The sequence below is a fragment of the Trachurus trachurus genome, assembly GCF_905171665.1.
Source record: "Trachurus trachurus genome assembly, chromosome: 16".
NCBI classification, from domain to species: Eukaryota; Metazoa; Chordata; class Actinopteri; order Carangiformes; family Carangidae; genus Trachurus; species Trachurus trachurus.
In genome coordinates this window covers 29,328,026-29,345,328 of record NC_139902.1, presented here as the reverse complement: position 1 = coordinate 29,345,328, position 17,303 = coordinate 29,328,026, and the positions used below count along the sequence as shown (strand labels likewise).

At 43.0% G+C, this 17,303-nt stretch overlaps 2 protein-coding genes across 2 annotated transcripts; both read left to right on the top strand.

The window, feature by feature from the left end:
* The first annotated feature begins 987 nt into the window (after positions 1-987).
* On the top strand, positions 988-9,739 carry ensab (endosulfine alpha b). Its single transcript, XM_083989118.1, has 3 exons — positions 988-1,184; positions 4,160-4,282; positions 8,220-9,739. Exons 1-3 carry the CDS (start codon positions 1,128-1,130, stop codon positions 8,388-8,390), a joined length of 351 nt encoding a protein of 116 aa, XP_083845244.1. The 5' UTR covers positions 988-1,127; the 3' UTR covers positions 8,391-9,739.
* Positions 9,740-13,699: 3,960 nt separating this feature from the next.
* mcl1b (MCL1 apoptosis regulator, BCL2 family member b) lies at positions 13,700-16,431 on the top strand. Its single transcript, XM_083989404.1, has 3 exons — positions 13,700-14,354; positions 15,044-15,294; positions 15,513-16,431. Exons 1-3 carry the CDS (start codon positions 13,868-13,870, stop codon positions 15,627-15,629), a joined length of 855 nt encoding a protein of 284 aa, XP_083845530.1. The 5' UTR covers positions 13,700-13,867; the 3' UTR covers positions 15,630-16,431.
* The last annotated feature ends 872 nt before the right edge of the window (positions 16,432-17,303 follow it).

The following is a 17,303-nucleotide window of genomic DNA, read 5'->3' as shown; positions in this document are numbered from 1 at the left end:
ACAAGTAGCCAATCACAGAGCAGTTAGCTTGGACTTGAGTGCACTCACTGCTAAAAACAAAACATTAACGGCGATCACGACTGTTGATCCTCCCGTTGAATCACTTTTTCGTACGTTCATTCATTAATTACCACACGGTGTTCATGAAAAATGTTTCACTGATTGATTGTACATGTTTTGTGTGTTGATGATTTTTTTACAGTCTATGGTTGATGCTTTTTTTTTACAGTCTATGGTTGATGCAGTGCGGCCGCGCATCGCCCCACCCCCTTTACTTTTCACAATCTCATTGGACGGAGCGGGTGTCAATCAAACAGGGTGACGCCTTTAACGACACACCATTGGCTCCTTGTGGACTAATCCTGCCTTTCTATTGGCTACTGTATATGTCATTCAAAGGTAAAAAAAAAATAAAATAAAAAAATAAAAAAAATAAAAAATAAATATAATAAAACTGGTCAGGAGTTAAACCAGGTTGTCACTTGTCACATTAAATATAAATAAATAAATAGGAAAAATAAAATATATATATATAAAGAAGAAAAGAAAAAAACAGCCGTTCCTCCTTACTGTTTGATTGACGGGGCAACAACAGGATCACCAACAGAGCAGTTGAGTGCAACAGCAATCACGGCTCTAGACCCTCCAGTTAAACCACTTTTGTCCCGTTCAATCATTAATATAAGACATTTAATTTTCATTAAAATGTTTAACTGATTGATTGTACATCGTTTGTGTTGCCCAGGTGATTTGCGTTGATGCAGTGCGGCCCCGCATCGCCCGCCCACCCCCTTCACTACTCTTTCTCGTAACCTCATTGGACGGAGCGGCTGTCAATCAAACGGAGCGACGCCATTAAAGACACGCCATTGGCTCCTTGTGGACTAATCCTGCTCTCCCATTGGCTACTGTATCGTGTCAATCGAACGTAATACGCCCCGCTCGCTCGCTGCCTCCGATGACGTCACATCTCGTTACGCCATTTTTGTTGGGGAGCAGCAGTAGCAGTCGTGTTCAGAAAAGGAGGATTAGATTCAGCACACAGGTACACATATTATTTAAAACGGCACCGTGTAACAAACGGGGACACCTGCTGCTTGTCTGTCCACCACCACACAACACACACAATGTCGTCAGAAAACCTGGACTCGGACACTCAGGTGGACTACGAGGACGAAAAACAGGTGGGTTTTAATGTCTGACTTGACTGTCTGTCTTGTTTGGATGTTGTTGTGGGCTAACCACCTAGCTAGCATGCTAGTTAGCAGTAAGTGGCTAACCCCCCCCCAGAGAGAGAGAGAGGGAGAGGAGGAGTGGGAAGAGGTGGAGGAAAGGGGGGGGGTCCTGGAAGATAGAGCCGTGATATGATAAGATGTGTCCACTTTCCTGGATTATTGATTATATATCGGCATCAGCTGTCACAAACGCACACAGAGAGGCTACCTTGTATTTTGCCAGTGTGTCACTTTGTTTTGTCTCTTGCCTTGTGTGTCATTGGCTGCCGAGTGCACAGCAGCTCGGGCCTCATTGGTCTGTCCTGCAGGAGGGTGGGGGTGTAGGGGGGTGTGGGGGTCTCCAAACGTGTCACCGAGTGCCGATTAGTCTCCAAATAAAGACATAAACGTGGAACAGTCTGATCCCAGTAAAATAAACACACACACACACACACACCTGCAATGGTGGAAAACCAAACTACCTCTCCCCCCCCTGAGTTACACACGTGTTGTGATTTCCTGAGAGTGACAACAACTGCAGTGTATGTGTGTGTTTGTGTGTCAGTGCTTTAGTATTTTTGCAGTTATACAAACTTATGTGTGTTGTTTTTGTGCACCAAAGATAACTACACTGCATCATGTGGGTCACATTTGTTTTGGCTGAGTCTCCTGCTCGAGTTTGTGTTTACATTGCCAGCTGACACAACTTTTATGGCGATAATAAAGCACAATATCTATATTATAGATGGATATGTAGGGAGAAAATAACTTATAACTTGTAATATCCAATAAAAGATCAAAGTTGATACCTGGTTTACTGAACAGTTGGTTCATTGTCTCCAACTCAGACTCATGTCGACACACCTATATTGGCTTAAATGCATAATTCTTGTCATAAACATGCACCGACTGGTAATTATGTGCAGTTTTTATCTGACAAACTTAAATCACTCAAATAATTCATTGTGGAAAGTTTTTCCATCTAGGATTTTAGCATATTGAATACTCCATTAGTTTTAAGTGTGGCACTGGAACATGCAGATATAGTGCGGTAGCAATGTGAAGTCAAACTTTGAACCTCCCTAAGGGGATTTCTTTTTTTCTTTTTCTTTTTACAGCTCTGCATACCAGTTTAAACTCCGTTGTGGAGGTTGCACTAAGAATGTGCAGTTGGATTTGCAGTTTCCCTGCATCGGGGCTGAATATAGTAGCTCATAAATTTCTCGTCATGGACCCAAGTGAATCAGCAGCAGCAGCAGCAGCAGCAGCAGCGCTCTCGGTGCCACACGTCCTCCCTCCCCTCCCCTCCTCCTCGGGGATTCTGTTCATCGGCTTCTGTGTCCTGAGTCACATTTTATCCCTGCCCCAGCAAGCTTTGCAGGCTGAGTGCAATATCTTGTCTGCATAGTGGAAGTAGGTCTGTGCAGCCAGCGCACTTCAGGTGTACGTGCAGGGAGTGTATAAAGGGCCCTTTAGGAATTTATGCATAAATAGTTCTGCATGTACTTTTCAGCTATTATTATTATTATTATTGCGTGGCGTCGTTCCAGCGTGTATTCATAACACTTGATCCACGCTGTATACACAGAGGGGTGTGTCTGATGGCCCAGTTCGCTGCGCTCCTCCTGACAGCGACCTGATTGACAGGTATCTGACCAGTTTGACCGGAGTTTGTCAGCAGCAACAGTAACTCATGCGTTGTCTTTGCAAACTTACTTGCCACATCAGGCGTCTGTATCTGTCCCCGCCTGCTGCTGCTGCTGCTGTCATGCCAACGAGAAAGTGTTGTAAACATGACCTCAATTCCCTTTAAAAAACATATAATGAAACAATTAACAGCAGATCATAAGATTGACTGTAAAATTGCAATGTATGGAAGTCAAAGCATGAACCCCCCAAGCATCGTTATGTCAACACCGACTGAAAATAACAGCATGTAAGAACTTGTGAAGTAATTAACATCACATTTAATGTGGCTTTGTATGAAAGCAGAAGTGAGTGATCCGGTCGTTTTCGCTAATGCTGCGTTCCAGGCAGGCTTTTGAAATCGTAAATTACAGCTTCAAGTCACAACTTACGACTTTGTAGCGTTCCGGGCAACCCACTCGTGTTTTTCCGACCTGTTTTACCGGTGAAAGTCACTATAACGGCCACTCGTAACTTCCGACCGGTGAACTCGTACCAGATCGAACTGGTACCACTTCACGGTCGGAAAAATACGAGTTTCCTTGAACGCACCATAACAGTCCTCGTCGCTACGTCACCACATTCACGGCGTTCCTTGGCTGCACACACAGCCCTGCATGCCGTTCTCTCTCCTCATTGGATAAAAACTGTAGGATACGATAAATGTTTTCTCTTCGGCTCAGAGCAGAGCAGAGTGACTGACAGACCCGTGTTTCAGTCCAAACACTCTATGTAAGTGATTGCTGTCGGAAGATATAACTATTTAAGACTTATATTAACACAAATATATCACTCACTTCTGCTTTAACAAGTAGTGAATTTATGAGGTTTCAGATGTCAGTTATCAACCTGAGCTCTGTTTTGGATGTGTATCTGTGCCGAGCTCTGTCCTCTTCTTCCTCTCAGGCAGGATGGTGGTGATATGAGAGGCTGTAACAGAAGAACGTCCATGCTGTGACTCATGCTACCACGAAGCAGCTCCACTTCCCACTAGTCATTGTCGTAGGTCTCAGAGTTGTTGGGGTTTTTTTGTAGTGTATTTGAAGAGTGAAGCGGCCCTGGAGCTCTGGTGTTGTTCTGTTGTTGGAGTCGTAGGGCGACTGTTAATGAGCGGCTGTCAGACAGACAACCAGCTGTTCCACTAAACCAGTTGCGCTTGAAAACTTTTTTTTTTTTCTGAAGGTCCATCCAGGGCCTCTTGTGTTTCTTGCAAAAAACAAGACTATTTATTTATGTCGGTTTTGTTCTTGTCTCCACAGGACTCCCAGGAGAAGAATGCGAACCCGGTGAAGGCGGAGGAGGCCAAGCTGAAGGCCAAATACCCCGGCCTGGGCCAGAAGCCCGGCGGTTCAGACTTCCTCATGAAGAGACTACAGAAAGGGGTAGGTGAACGGTCGGGAACGGAGTCGTCATAGATGCAATCCATCAGTGAACCCCTCATCCCATCCCGTCCCTGCCGGGCCCGTACACAGAAATAACCCCAAAAAATGTCTCAGCTGTCTGGTCCAGGTGATGTTTCTGCACCTGTCATCAGTGGATCTCTCCACTAGTGCTTCTGCTGTCACTGAAGAATCCTTTTGTGAAGCCGAAACACAGCTGCAGGCGACATAACTCGCATTTTCCTTTGCTGTGTCCTCTGGCTTGTTTTGTACTTTTCATGACCCTGTAGAAAATGGACTGTGTCATGTTAGGGCTGCCAAACTTCCCCACAAATCAGATTTAAATTTCTAATGCTTCTTATGTTTAATATTCAAATGTTAAAGGGACAACGAGGAGTTTTGGAAAAGTGAAGCGTTTTCTCACTACATTTATGAGCCTCCGCACCGTGAAATTCTTTGACCGGCGCAAGACAGACTCATGTTTTCATTCATCAAGAATTAAAGTCAGAGGTTCGAAGACGATCACATCCTGTCGTAGTCCCAACCATAAACGGCGATTCAGCTGCGTTATTCTCATGACTCGCCACGAAACCGAAAGTAAAAAACGCTGGTCGGCTCGACCAGCATCTCCGCCACCACTAATAATAACAAAATAACGATAGAGACAAAACGATATATTTATCGAAAATGGGCCCATTAACAAGTGGTAGCGTAGATTCATCCACATTAATATGAGACTTTTTTATAACCAAATAGAAACTCCTCGTTGTCCCTTTAATGTTTTTTTTTTTTAGCTCATTATATCCACCTATACCAGCTTATTATTACACCCCACATCCACTAAAGGGCATTCCAGCCAAATCTGTTATGTAACATTTGCAACACACTTACGCTGCGTTCACATGGAGTCCGGCAGACGGCAAACGGCAAGCCGGATGTCATGTTAGTGGACCAGAGAATGATGGTAAAACTTGGGGGAAGCCAGCAAAAAATACCGAGTTCAAATATTTTAACTTTTGCCATCTGCCGCGACGGTATCCTCGACCGAACGTGACGTACGAGTACGAGTATGGTGACGTGTCTTGCCGTTGTGCCGTACCGTCAGACAGTTTGTATGTTTTTACCGTTCCGTCCAGCGGCATTTGCCGTTTACCGTCTGCCGTCTGCTAGACTCCATGTGAACACAGCATTAATATAAAACTTCAAGAAGAGAAATCGAATTATTATAAGTAGTGGTGCAATGGATCACAGTTGATCCGTGATCAGTACACAAATGGTGCATGGATCGATCGATAAAAAAAAGAAAATAAACGGGCAATTAAAAAAAAACTCTGCTCATATATTTGAAACTGCAGCTCTACATTGCGCACAATAACAACAAAATAGTTTGTTTTATCAATATGTTTAGTAAAGTAAAGTATGCCTTTATTCATCCCACGACGGGGAAATTCGCAAGGTTACAGCAGCAGTACATACAAACAAACACATTCACACATGCCGTGCACACTGTGGTGGACTGGTAAAAAAATATAAATATAGATATTTATAAATATAGGGCAACCAAGATATTAAACGAGATATAAAACTTCCCGAACGTTGCGACGCACAACGTTAATCCACCTTTGAATGTTTTCATTTTTTAAATAATTTGAATTCTGTTTGAATAGCGAAGTTCGTTCCGGCAGCACTAGTACGTGTTCTCTGTCACATCTAAAACAGTATGTGTCCCTCACATCCATGAGCTTTATACTCAGTCCTATAAGTGTGATATCCATTGATGCACAGAACACATTTATTTCCCAGGATCCAACCTCAGTGGACCAGTTCAGCCACGGTCATACATGTAAAATACAACAGCCGATTTATTTCTGATGTGAACAGCAGGGCAGAGCACCAAAGAAATATCATCACTCACTCTCTTTCCTTTCTCACTTTTCCTCTACTGGAAAAACTGTTGCTCTCTCCACCTACACGCAACTGTACTGTGTATGCTACAGAGAAGCTGCACCTCTAGAGAGACTGGTTGAAAGTCCTTCTGGGAAATCACTGACTTAGGAGTAGGAGTAGCCGAGGAGAAGCTGCAGGGGAAAGCCAACAAGTAAATTGCAGCACTTTATCACAAGAGACCTCACCGGAGAATGATGATGATATCAAGCACAGCGACAGCGAGAGAATCTGAGAGCGGACTTTCCTTCTTTTATTTTATTTTATTTTGTCGTGTGTGTGTGTGTGTTTGTGTGCTAAAGTCAAAAGATGATCAAATCTAAATTAATCTTTTTCATCCGTTTCCTGTTTTATCTTCTGACTGTGATAACTCTTCCTGTTCTGGCTGTCAGAGGATCTGTTTCTAATGTGATTCAAGTTGAAGCGATGGACTGGATGAAATCTGGTCCGGGCAGATTGATGTTTTGCATTGCAGGAAATTTCATACTAAATTTCAGAGTTTGGCCCTTTATTATGGGGTGTGTGACTGACTGTGACTGTGCACGAGGCTCCTGCAGGAGAAACATGCAAAAGGGTCAAATTCAGAACAGCAGAAGCCTTATATGAACTCAAGTACTGGGTTTATCCTCCATGTCCTGCACAGTATGCACAACAGGAGCAGTTACATGAACCTGTAACTCTTTTATTGCACATAACTGCATGTATGTACAGGTGCATCTCAGTAAATGATACTAAACCAGACTAAGAGACAATTTAAAGAGGAGCTATGCAGGATTTTTACCTAAACTATGCTCCATGTGTCCCTTAGCTCCAGCTTCAGAGTCTTAGTGCTGGTTAAACCAATGACTTGTAACTAGTTCCAGGGAGAATAGAGGCTCTCTACCTTCCACCTAGCGTCTCTTGGCTGAAAACCAACCTTGTAATATCAGAGCCTCCGACCCGGTGTCCCAGCTCTCGTCTCTGCGGCAACGCCACACAAACGTAACACGCCCCGTAACCCATAATATCTTGTCTATGACAGATAAGACTACACAAATATACACCCTGTAACTTCATATATGATAAATAACGTTATCCAAGAGACCAGACTTCCCCTTTCAGGGCTCCAGACTGCCCCTAAATGGAGGCATTAAGTACATTTTCCTCTACTTGTGTGCAACCAGTAAATTGGCTGTTTGTGGTGGTGAAACATGGAAGAGGCAACTCAAAGAATCTGGAATCTGCCATTACAGGTGGCAGGCCAATGTGTGTGAGGATCATGAAAGAAAAGAAAATGTGAATATTTGCGTTGATTTACGCCCCTAAAATTTAAAGTTAGTGGGGAACTCTGCTCCTTGTAAATTAAGTTAGTCTGGTCTTTAAAGGCTCATGAAATATTTGCAGGTGTTTGGAGTTAATTAGCTGATTAGAGTGTGACACGATTAGGTTACAATTGTGAACTTCTTTAATTTTTTGAGATACTGAATTTGGGGTTTTCATTAGATGTAAGACACAGTGCAACTATGCAAGTCTGGTTGCTTTTCTTCTGTGTTGCTAATCCTCCTCTCAGCCATGTGCATTTGTTTTTAACCAAGCCGGTGAGAAATCAGTAGAGCAGTAGAGCGGTACATAACATTATATATCATCAATGTTACGAAGTGTATATTTGTGTAGTCTTATCTGTCATAAACAAGAGATTACGGGTTATGGGGCGCATTTGGCGGTTGGTTTTCAGCCAAGAGACGCTAGGTGGAAGGCAGAGAGCCTCGAAGTTACAAGTCATTTATTTAACCATCACAATTACTCTGAAGCTGTTTATTTGAGGTGAAAATGTATCATAGTTAAGGTAAAAATCCTGCATAGTTCCTCTTTAAAGGGAGTAAAGACCTGAAATATTTCACTATTTGAATTGAACTAAACTGAAATAAATGAACTTTTCCATGATCTTCTCATTCATTGTGATGCACTTGTCCTCTTCTCTCTTCTCTCTCTCTTCTCTCTCCTCCCCCTCCAACAGCAAAAGTACTTTGACTCGGGCGACTACAACATGGCCAAGGCCAAGATGAAGAACAAGCAGCTTCCCGTGGCGGGGCCCGACAAGAACCTGGTGACCGGCGACCACATTCCCACGCCGCAGGACCTGCCCCAGAGGAAGTCCTCCTTGGTGACCAGCAAGCTAGCCGGCTAGCCTTCATCATCACCATCACCACCACCACCGCTACCACCACCACCACCACACCCCTCTGTCCTCCCTGGGGTTCAGGGCAAAGGTCCTTCCTCCTCCTCCTCCTCCTCCTCCTCTTCCTCTTCCTCCTCCTCGCCTCACCTGTGTCCCTGATATGTCAACCCCTCCCTCCTTCCCTCACCCCTCCCTCCCTCTTCCTCTCCCTCCCTCCTCATCCTCCCCACTGAGGCACCACTGGCTTTAACATATCGGGCAGAGTTGTATAAATGTAACTCCATTTGCTTGTCTGTGGGTGTGGGTGTGGGGGTGGGAGGTTTTTTAACGGCCACACGAGGTTGCGGCCGGTCTCTGCCTTCTTCTTCCCGCCACGCACAGCTCTGCCCCCCCTCCCTCTCCCTCTCCCCCCTCCACCCCTCCTCCCTCATCTGCACCACTCTGCTCTACCGCCATGTCTTGGGGTTTCTTCTGTCTCTTCCCAAGATGCATCACAGTTAGGTGTGTGTGTCATCATCAGGCAGGCAGGCAGGGGGTTGGCTGGATGGATGGGGTGAGTTAATGCACTTTGTATTCTGTATAGTATGTTTTTTTTTTGTTTTTTTTGTTGGTTTTTTTGTTTTTTTTTGCATCATGAATGACACCAAAATAATGTGTGTAAGTGAGGGAGTTACTGTAGGAGGAACCATGATGGCAGCGCGTCGTCGTTCTTTATGGTCTTCTTCTTTATGTTCCCTTCCTACGCTGGTGGCTGGCTGGCTGCTGGGGGCTAGAGGAGGAAGAGGAAGAGGAGGAGGAGGAGGAGGAGGATGTATATGAATAATTGCTTGCATACCAAATCTGTGGTGAGGGAGGGAAGGATCGAGTCATCCATGTTGGAGGGGTAAAAATGTACAGAGGAGCGTCATCCTTTCATCTCATCCTTTCGGTCACCTTTCGTCGAACAAAAAAAAACCAGAGGTCATGTGCTCACAGCTCAGCCAAACGGAGAGATGATGAAACGTCACTTCTCTCTCTCTTCTTTCTCTTTCTCTCTCTCTCTCTCTATGCTCATGTTGCTTTAAATCTCGACTCCCTTTCCGCTCCTCTTCTCTCTCTCTCTTTCTCTCTCTCTAAATATGCTGCATGATTGTAACATGTAACAAACAACAAACATACAAAAAAAAAAAAAAGGAAATTGTGCGGACATTTGCTTACATGAGGCCCTGAAATGTCCATCGTCACACTTCCGTCTTTCCTTTTTTTAAATTTTATTTTATTATTTTGTCCTTTTTTTTTTTTTGCTGTCTTGACAATCCATGTACACACACACTCTTGTTTGCAGCCCAGGGGATGAGGGTGGGGGGGGGGGCAGGAGCCAGCTGAGTGTTTCCTCGTTTGATTTTTTCTTTTTTTCTTTTTTTTTTGTGTGTGTAAAGGCTGGGAACCCCGCCAATCTCTTGAGTTCATTCTTAGTTTGGTTGCCGTTGAGTTGCATCAAGATGTGTGTTTACTATGAGCCTAAAAGATTTGTGGTGGAGGATGGAGTGGGGGGGGAATAGGGGGGGGGACGAAGCACCCCACATAGAGTATATATATATGCTTCTGTAAATAATACTCCATCCACACAAAAAAGGAAAAAAAAAAAAAAAAAGCAGGTAATTGGTGATGAGCTCAGCGCTTTAAAGGAACCGGGAGCGAGCCTGACAGAAACGGTAGAAACGCTAAATCAACTCGCTTTTTTTTTTCGGGGAGGGAGGGGGGGGAGCAGGGGGGGGGGGGGGGGGGGATTTACAACCTGGGATTTCTGGCTTGGAAACTCTAACGCTTTTACCAACTGAGCCAGATTTCATCCAGCAGCAGCAGCAGCAGCAGCAGACAGAGACGCTGTGGATGCACATGTCTTTCCGATTGTGTCTCTTACCATCTATCTAATCATCTGGCTCATACATTTGTGCTGCTGTGTGTGGGATGGGGCAGACTGCAGGGCTTCACCCCCCCTCCCCTTACCCCCTCACCCCTCCACCCACCCTCTGTGTGTGTTTGCACTCTGCATGACGATATGAGCAGTGACGATGATGTGACCTCCCGACGACACATCGTTTTTTACTCCGCTGCTGCTGCTTAAAGGTTATAGCGTTGAGTCACATGACTGCTGTATCCCAACCAACCACCACTATCACCACCGTCATCATCATCATCATCATCATCATCATCATCAGCCTTCACAGTCGTGTCCCTCAGTGTCACATGTTGCAGTATATAAAAATAGTTTTCAGACATTTGGGAATGACTTATTCTTGCTGCTTGTCGAAGCTTAAAAAAAAAATGAAAAAATGAACCTAATATTCTCATTTTCTGGGAGAAGATATACAATGTAGTTTTAACACTTTTGAGATTAAATATCACAGACACAGACACAGAAGTAGTGGTTCCCTAGATATCCAAACACTACTTCCCCACGAGTAAACGGACATGGACGTCTGCTCCCTAGATCAGTCGGTGTCCTTTTAATTCCCACACTGACACACTACACCACGGATGGATCTGTGTCAAGCAGCAGGAGCAACCTGTTCACCACAGGTGTCGGCCCCCCGGCCAGCTGAGCTCCCCCCTGCGTCGCCGTCGTTGTCGTCATCATCGTCGCACGTCGTCGGCTTAAAGTGGGACACTGCATGCCTGCGGGATGTGCTCACTCTTAACACTTGGCAAAAAAAAGCAGAGGGAGCTTTTATAACACATGGTTGAAAGTGGTTCAGCCTCTGAAGCTCCGATCTGCAAATCTTCTGCAGAGTCTGGACGACGTGCTCTGCTCTGTCTGCACATTATTTAGGAATCTAAAGAAAAATGAAATAAAACTGGATGCCAACGATCTCTCTTTGTGTAATAATACAGCTTCAGGGAACCTTCGTTATTAATATAAAATAAATGAATAACTAAACGCACACTCCACACCACCTATAGGCTTCAGGCCTTTTCTTTTTTCTTTTTGTTTTTAGGGTGCAATATGCACCGTTACATCCTTCAACCACCTCATTTTTAAAATCGTGTCAAATTTTTTTGCAGTGGGTGAAAGAGAACCGACCTGTGTGCGTATGTGCTTGTTTTTCTGGTGTTGTATGAATGCACTGCTGCTTCTCTCTGTTTTCCAGCCATCATTGTAAATAGATTTTCAACAGGAAGGGATTTTTTTTTTTGTGTGTGTGTGTGTGTGTGTTTTATTTTTTTCTTCCCCCCTCCAACTGCTTTTCACTCTTTCAAAGCCTGAGCTGTTTCTGATTCAATGGTTCCTCTCCTCCTTTTCAGTTTTAACACTACTTCTGCTCTATCTTAGTGTATTGCAGAGGCCATGTGAATCTGTATCATATGAAAATATTATGTAAATGCTGCTGATTCAAAGACAAATCTAAAAAGAGATGATAACCCTGTAAAGAACGCCTGTCCCACTCTCTCGTCTTCTTCTTCCCACCCGACTAATCTCTGTGGAAGAGTCCTGCAGCTCCTGTGGAAAAGTCGATTGCAGTTTCAGACTGTGGTTAAATTAAAAAAAAAAAAAAAAAAACAATCCTACCCTTCAATTTGATGCAACTTAAAGTCTGGCCAGAGCTTAAAAGAAAAGTCTGGGATGCTTTATGTCACAGAACGGACCATTTATCAACCTGTTATGTTTATAAGAAAAACAAAAAAGCCCACAGTTTCCTGTTTTTTTAACAAGATTGTTAAAAGAAAATGGGCGAATAAGCTACAACACGTTCTATGAAAACAACAGTGGACAGGAGTTCTTGAATGCTACTTGATGTTTTGGCTTTGCACGGAGCAGTTCAACGAGAGGGAAAAATAGCAGGGTATATGTTTCGAAAACCCAACTCACAGGGTGTCTCTCGTTCAGCTATGTTATAAACACGTGCCAGAATGTATAAAGAAATGACAGGCTGTTTGCTCTGAAGTACTTTTGTGCTGCTTTTACCTTAATCTGTTTTTCTTGTTGTTTTGCAAATCAATGTTTTGTTTCGTTTCTGTTTTTTTTTTGTTTTTCTTGTGTTCTCTTATCGCATAATTAGTATATTTGATCCTGGCCCATGATAACTGCAGGGAAATCAGAGGCACCCTTGCTTCCAAGGAAACAAAATAAATAAAATAAAATACAAAAAAAATAATAATAAGGGTTTACATGAAAAAGAGGATGACTGGAGAACACAGGAATGATTTTAACAATTCAGAAAGTACAGGAGTACTTGGAATGTGTCAGATGTGTGGGAGTAGGTGAAAGGATTTTTGTCAGTATTTGAAATAAACTTTTACATTAATAACATTTCCTTGTCTTTTTTTTTTCATTGATTGAAATGAATCTAATAGCCTACCACTAGTGTGTGTGTGTGTGTGGTGAAACCATGCCTAACCAAAGTCTCAGGGTGTACAACCTCCTACTGACCACGAGGGGGAAGCACAAACCATCAAATCTAAGATATCTTCCTCTTTCTCTCTATTGATCAGAAACTTCCGGGTATTTCCAGCATTTTCAACAGTGAATGGAAATTTTTCAACTTGCCTATAATAAACCGCAGCCGTAAATATTACAACCTATGTGTATGATGATGACAGACCCGTTATTCATACACCGGAGGAAATGATTCAATAAAGCCTCATGAATGATAACGTAAACTATTAGATGCCAATGTGTTGTGGCAGTGACGTTTTATTTAATATACTGCAGTAAAAAAAGAAAAGATTTCATTTGCCAGTTTGTTTTTCCTTGTTAGTCAATGGTAGGAACAATGTCGGTGGGATTAAAGATTTTCATTATTTATCTAGCCTAAATGTGAACATATCAACTGACTTATGCCACAAATTGAGTTTTATTTTAAATATAGCCTATATATTAGAAAAGTGACAATGTTAATCTATTTTATTTGTTATAAAACACATAATAAATGCTATAATAAGATTGAATGACTGTCGTTTTTATTATTAGTGATGACGCCCTTATCATTTCCTTCTGTAAAATTCGTCGGAACATAGATAGCCTTCAAAATAAAAATAAAATAAAAAAAAACACCACAAATTAATCGAAATCATAATCTTTATAATATATTTGTTTTACATGACATCTCTCCTCCTCCTTTCAATTTTCTTTTTCTTTTCTCTTTACATTTTTCCTACTTTCGTTCTTCTCTTTTGCTGTTTTAAAAACAAACAAATAAACCATACAGGTTTGAATGGACATTCGTTTTGGAATGGGGGCGGGGAGGGGGCGTGCTGACGTATTCATGACGCACGCCATATATGGAAGCGGATGCGGATTACGTAGAATTCTTGGTATAAACTGTCGCTGTGAGGCTCTTCACTTCCGTTCCTTGCCCACCCTGTCATGGACTATGAGTGAACGTTAGGGAACAGGCTAGCTTTTTTGTTTTAACACACGGCTAGCTTTGAATCTCTGTTTTAAGCTAATTTTTTTTCTCTAACGGAACTAATTACAAACAAGCTTCAACTAAAGTAAATTCAACATGAGTCTTTTTCAGTCAATTCCGAAGAAAGCCGCTCTGGATTTCGCGAACCTTTGCATTTGTCGCCAAAATGGCGTCGTCTGGGATGAATCCGCGGACTCTTTGCCGCAGATCTCCGTAGCAGCCACTACAATAGACTCTCGCAACGGGAATATGTCAAACGAAACTGCCCGACGGCCGAAGAATCTGGACGTCAACAAGTCAAATGGGTTTGTTGCAGCAATGAAAAGTAACAGTCAGCAGCAGGAGGACAGCGACGTCGACGACGGTTCTCTGCCGTGTACTCCGGAGATGGAGACCGACAGCGACAGCGACGTGTCCCACAGCGGAGTCGAAGCGCTAGAGGCCGATACGAGGCAGCTCATGAGCCAGGCCATGATTCACTTTACCGGGCGGTCTGTGTCGAGGAGGACGGAACACAAAGCACTACAAACCATGAAGAGAGTTGTCAACGACGTGTTGGATAAGCACAGATACGCATACAACGGTATGTAATAGCCTAAATGTTGTTGGAGTTTATTACAAAGAGACATGAGGCTAGTAGTAGTGGGCCTTGAACTCATAAAGATACTACAACTTACTGGTTCTTATTATATTATGTATGTATATTATATAACCGTAACCCTTATTATATTTAATTAAACTCCTCACGATTTAAAATGTGAATTTTTACGCCTATTTTTTGTCAGTTGGAGCTGTAACGTTAGGCCTTTATTTCATCCTGAGTAGACAAGGAAGTAAGGGCGATAAATAAAAGGTAATGAACTTTATTTGTGTCGCACCTTTCCAAACACAGTTATAAAGTGCTTTACAGAACAAGTTAAAATAATATGGTCAACAAAGACATTAAAAAACAGAAAACCTGACTTAGACCTGATCTTCTTTTACACTTTTATCTGAGTGAGATAAATAAAACAAAGTCAGGATAAAAGTATAAAACCATAATCAATGGAGGAACAATTAGTCCTGAAAATACAGATAGAGAACAAATAGAATAAGTGAAATAAATTTAGATAAAAGGATAAAATAGAAATTCAACCCACATATCAGACATGTAGCTATAAGTCAGCTCAGCTAAGTGTGCTGCTCTGTAAAGTCGCCATATTGTCACTTTTTGATGCTTACATAAGGAGATAGATAGATTTCTGACAGGCTTTTTTATTCTATTTCTCCCAGGTATGGTCAAGAAGCTGTCACTGGACAACAGAGGCGATGATGTGAGGTTTGTGGGCTCCGTAGCCAAGAGCCTGTTCAATGACGGGACCACAAACTGGGGCCGCATCGCCAGCCTGGTGGCCTTCGGGGCGGTGGTGTGTCAGCACTTGAAGGACACGGGCCGGGAGAACTGTGTGGAGTCTGTGGGCGAGGAACTCTCCAAATACCTGCTCACAGAACAGCGAGAATGGCTGGTGAAGAATAACTCTTGGGTGAGTTAATGAGCTCTGAGTAATGGCTGAATGACAGGGTGGAGGAACAAACATAAAAAAAAACTGTACTGATTGCATAACTGCCCTCATTGTGCAATAAAAAAAAAAGCTTATGTGTCCAGTGAACATAGACCTTTGTCACCACCACCATCATCATCATCCCATCTGTCGGCAACGCTTTGATCTGATGTTAAAGTTTCTGTTTGCTTGTTTTACAGGAGGGGTTTGTGCAGTTCTTCAGAGTAGTAGACCCAGAATCGACAGTGAGGAACACACTCATGGCTGTTGCTGGATTTGCAGGAATCGGCGCCACACTGGCCCTGTTGATCAGGTGAATTGGACTTTTATTGAAGTTCTGAATTGGACTCAATTGAGGTTCATTCTGGCTCAAAGGAAGATGGGGAATGCAATGCATCTGAAAGATGGATCGCTCCTGGCCTCCCCTTCTGGCACAATCACAAATAAGAACTTTTTTTTCCTCCTCTGGTTGTGTTATGCTGTACAAAAGTTTGATTTAGGTTTTTTATTTAATTTACAAAGATCTATTTTTATAATGTACAACATTGTTTATATATACATACTATGCAAATTGAAAAATAGAAAAGTACCTGGTTTCTCAGTTGAGCTGATTTGTTTTGTTTTTTCTTTTGAATTCTTCTGTGACTTTAAAGCGATTTCTCGAGCAAACTCTTGGTCAGGGAGCTTGTCCAGGTCAAAGCAGGAAGGAGAAAAAAGTGCATCTTTTCCGCTGTCATGCAGACATGAAGCCCATTTCCATAGAGCCCATTCACAATGCTTGGATCGTTTGTATGGAAAGTTTATCCATGCACAAGATGGGGGAGGGGTGGATTTGCATGCGTGCAGCTCCATTTCCCTCCCATATGAAAATGTTTTGGGACTCAGGAGCAGCCACATACGTACAGGACTTTCGACCACACACAGCAGCCTAGCACAGACCAGGAGCTGTTGGAGAAGCACAACAAAGACTGTACATGTCTTGTGGAAAGATGCAGCTTGGGCTCTTCGATTGCACCAGAGAGGACAGTGGAAAAAATCAGCAATGATGCTGTTTAGACACAGTTGTAAACTAAACAGCATTTTGTGTATATATAAAATAAATAACAGAAATATAATTTACATGACTTGACCTTTCTGATACTGTCTTTGTGTTGAGGGACTTTTTCTTTTTTCAGCAGACAGAGGTTACATTCACACTCTGCACTAATTCTGTTGTGCTGACATGAATCACCTCTCACAAACTGAAGTTTTAACACCTCCGCACTTGTCAACCCTTTGATCTTCTTTTATTCACACCACAACCCAGGGCCTGAGCGATAGGCTGGCGGTTCCTAGAAATTCGACGGGGCTGCGGCAGCGCCTCCATCGCACTCGGCTGCATCTGCACTTGTAGCGCGTCGATAATCTGCAAAAGGGGGAAAAAAAAGAAGCGCTTCTGACTGGTGCACAGCAGCAGGATGCACCAGCATCGGTGAGTTGTGAAACTGGGGTAAAAAACAGTTCACAACATCCTCAAAGTTGCATAACATTGTCTACTTCCTGGATTGCAATTTTTTTTTGTAATTGCCTGGAAACTGGTGACTTCATCAAATATGAGCCAATTCATTGGATGGTTGCATGTTATATAATGGTTTAGGTTAGGTACTTTTTTTCAGGGCTTTGTTTCAAAGCATGAGGCTTTTTTTTTACCCACAAGCCCCTCTGATTATTGTTGAAGGCAGAAGGTTTGTAGAGCCAACTAGACCAGGAACGTCTCCACCCTTCTCTGCTGCTTATAGAACATTTTTGCGCTTCTCGTCATCCTGAACTTTAAATCTTATAAATGTTACCGAGCCTCAGGCACAGGGAAATCCTCGGTGATGGGTTTTTTTTCCCGTGGCTGCGCCCATGTTTGTTCAGATCCTCCTCGTTGTCTCGGGTTACGGGCACAAACACAACACTCATCCAAGGTCTTAGGAGGAAATGGAGTAGAGGCTCTCTCCATGGTGATG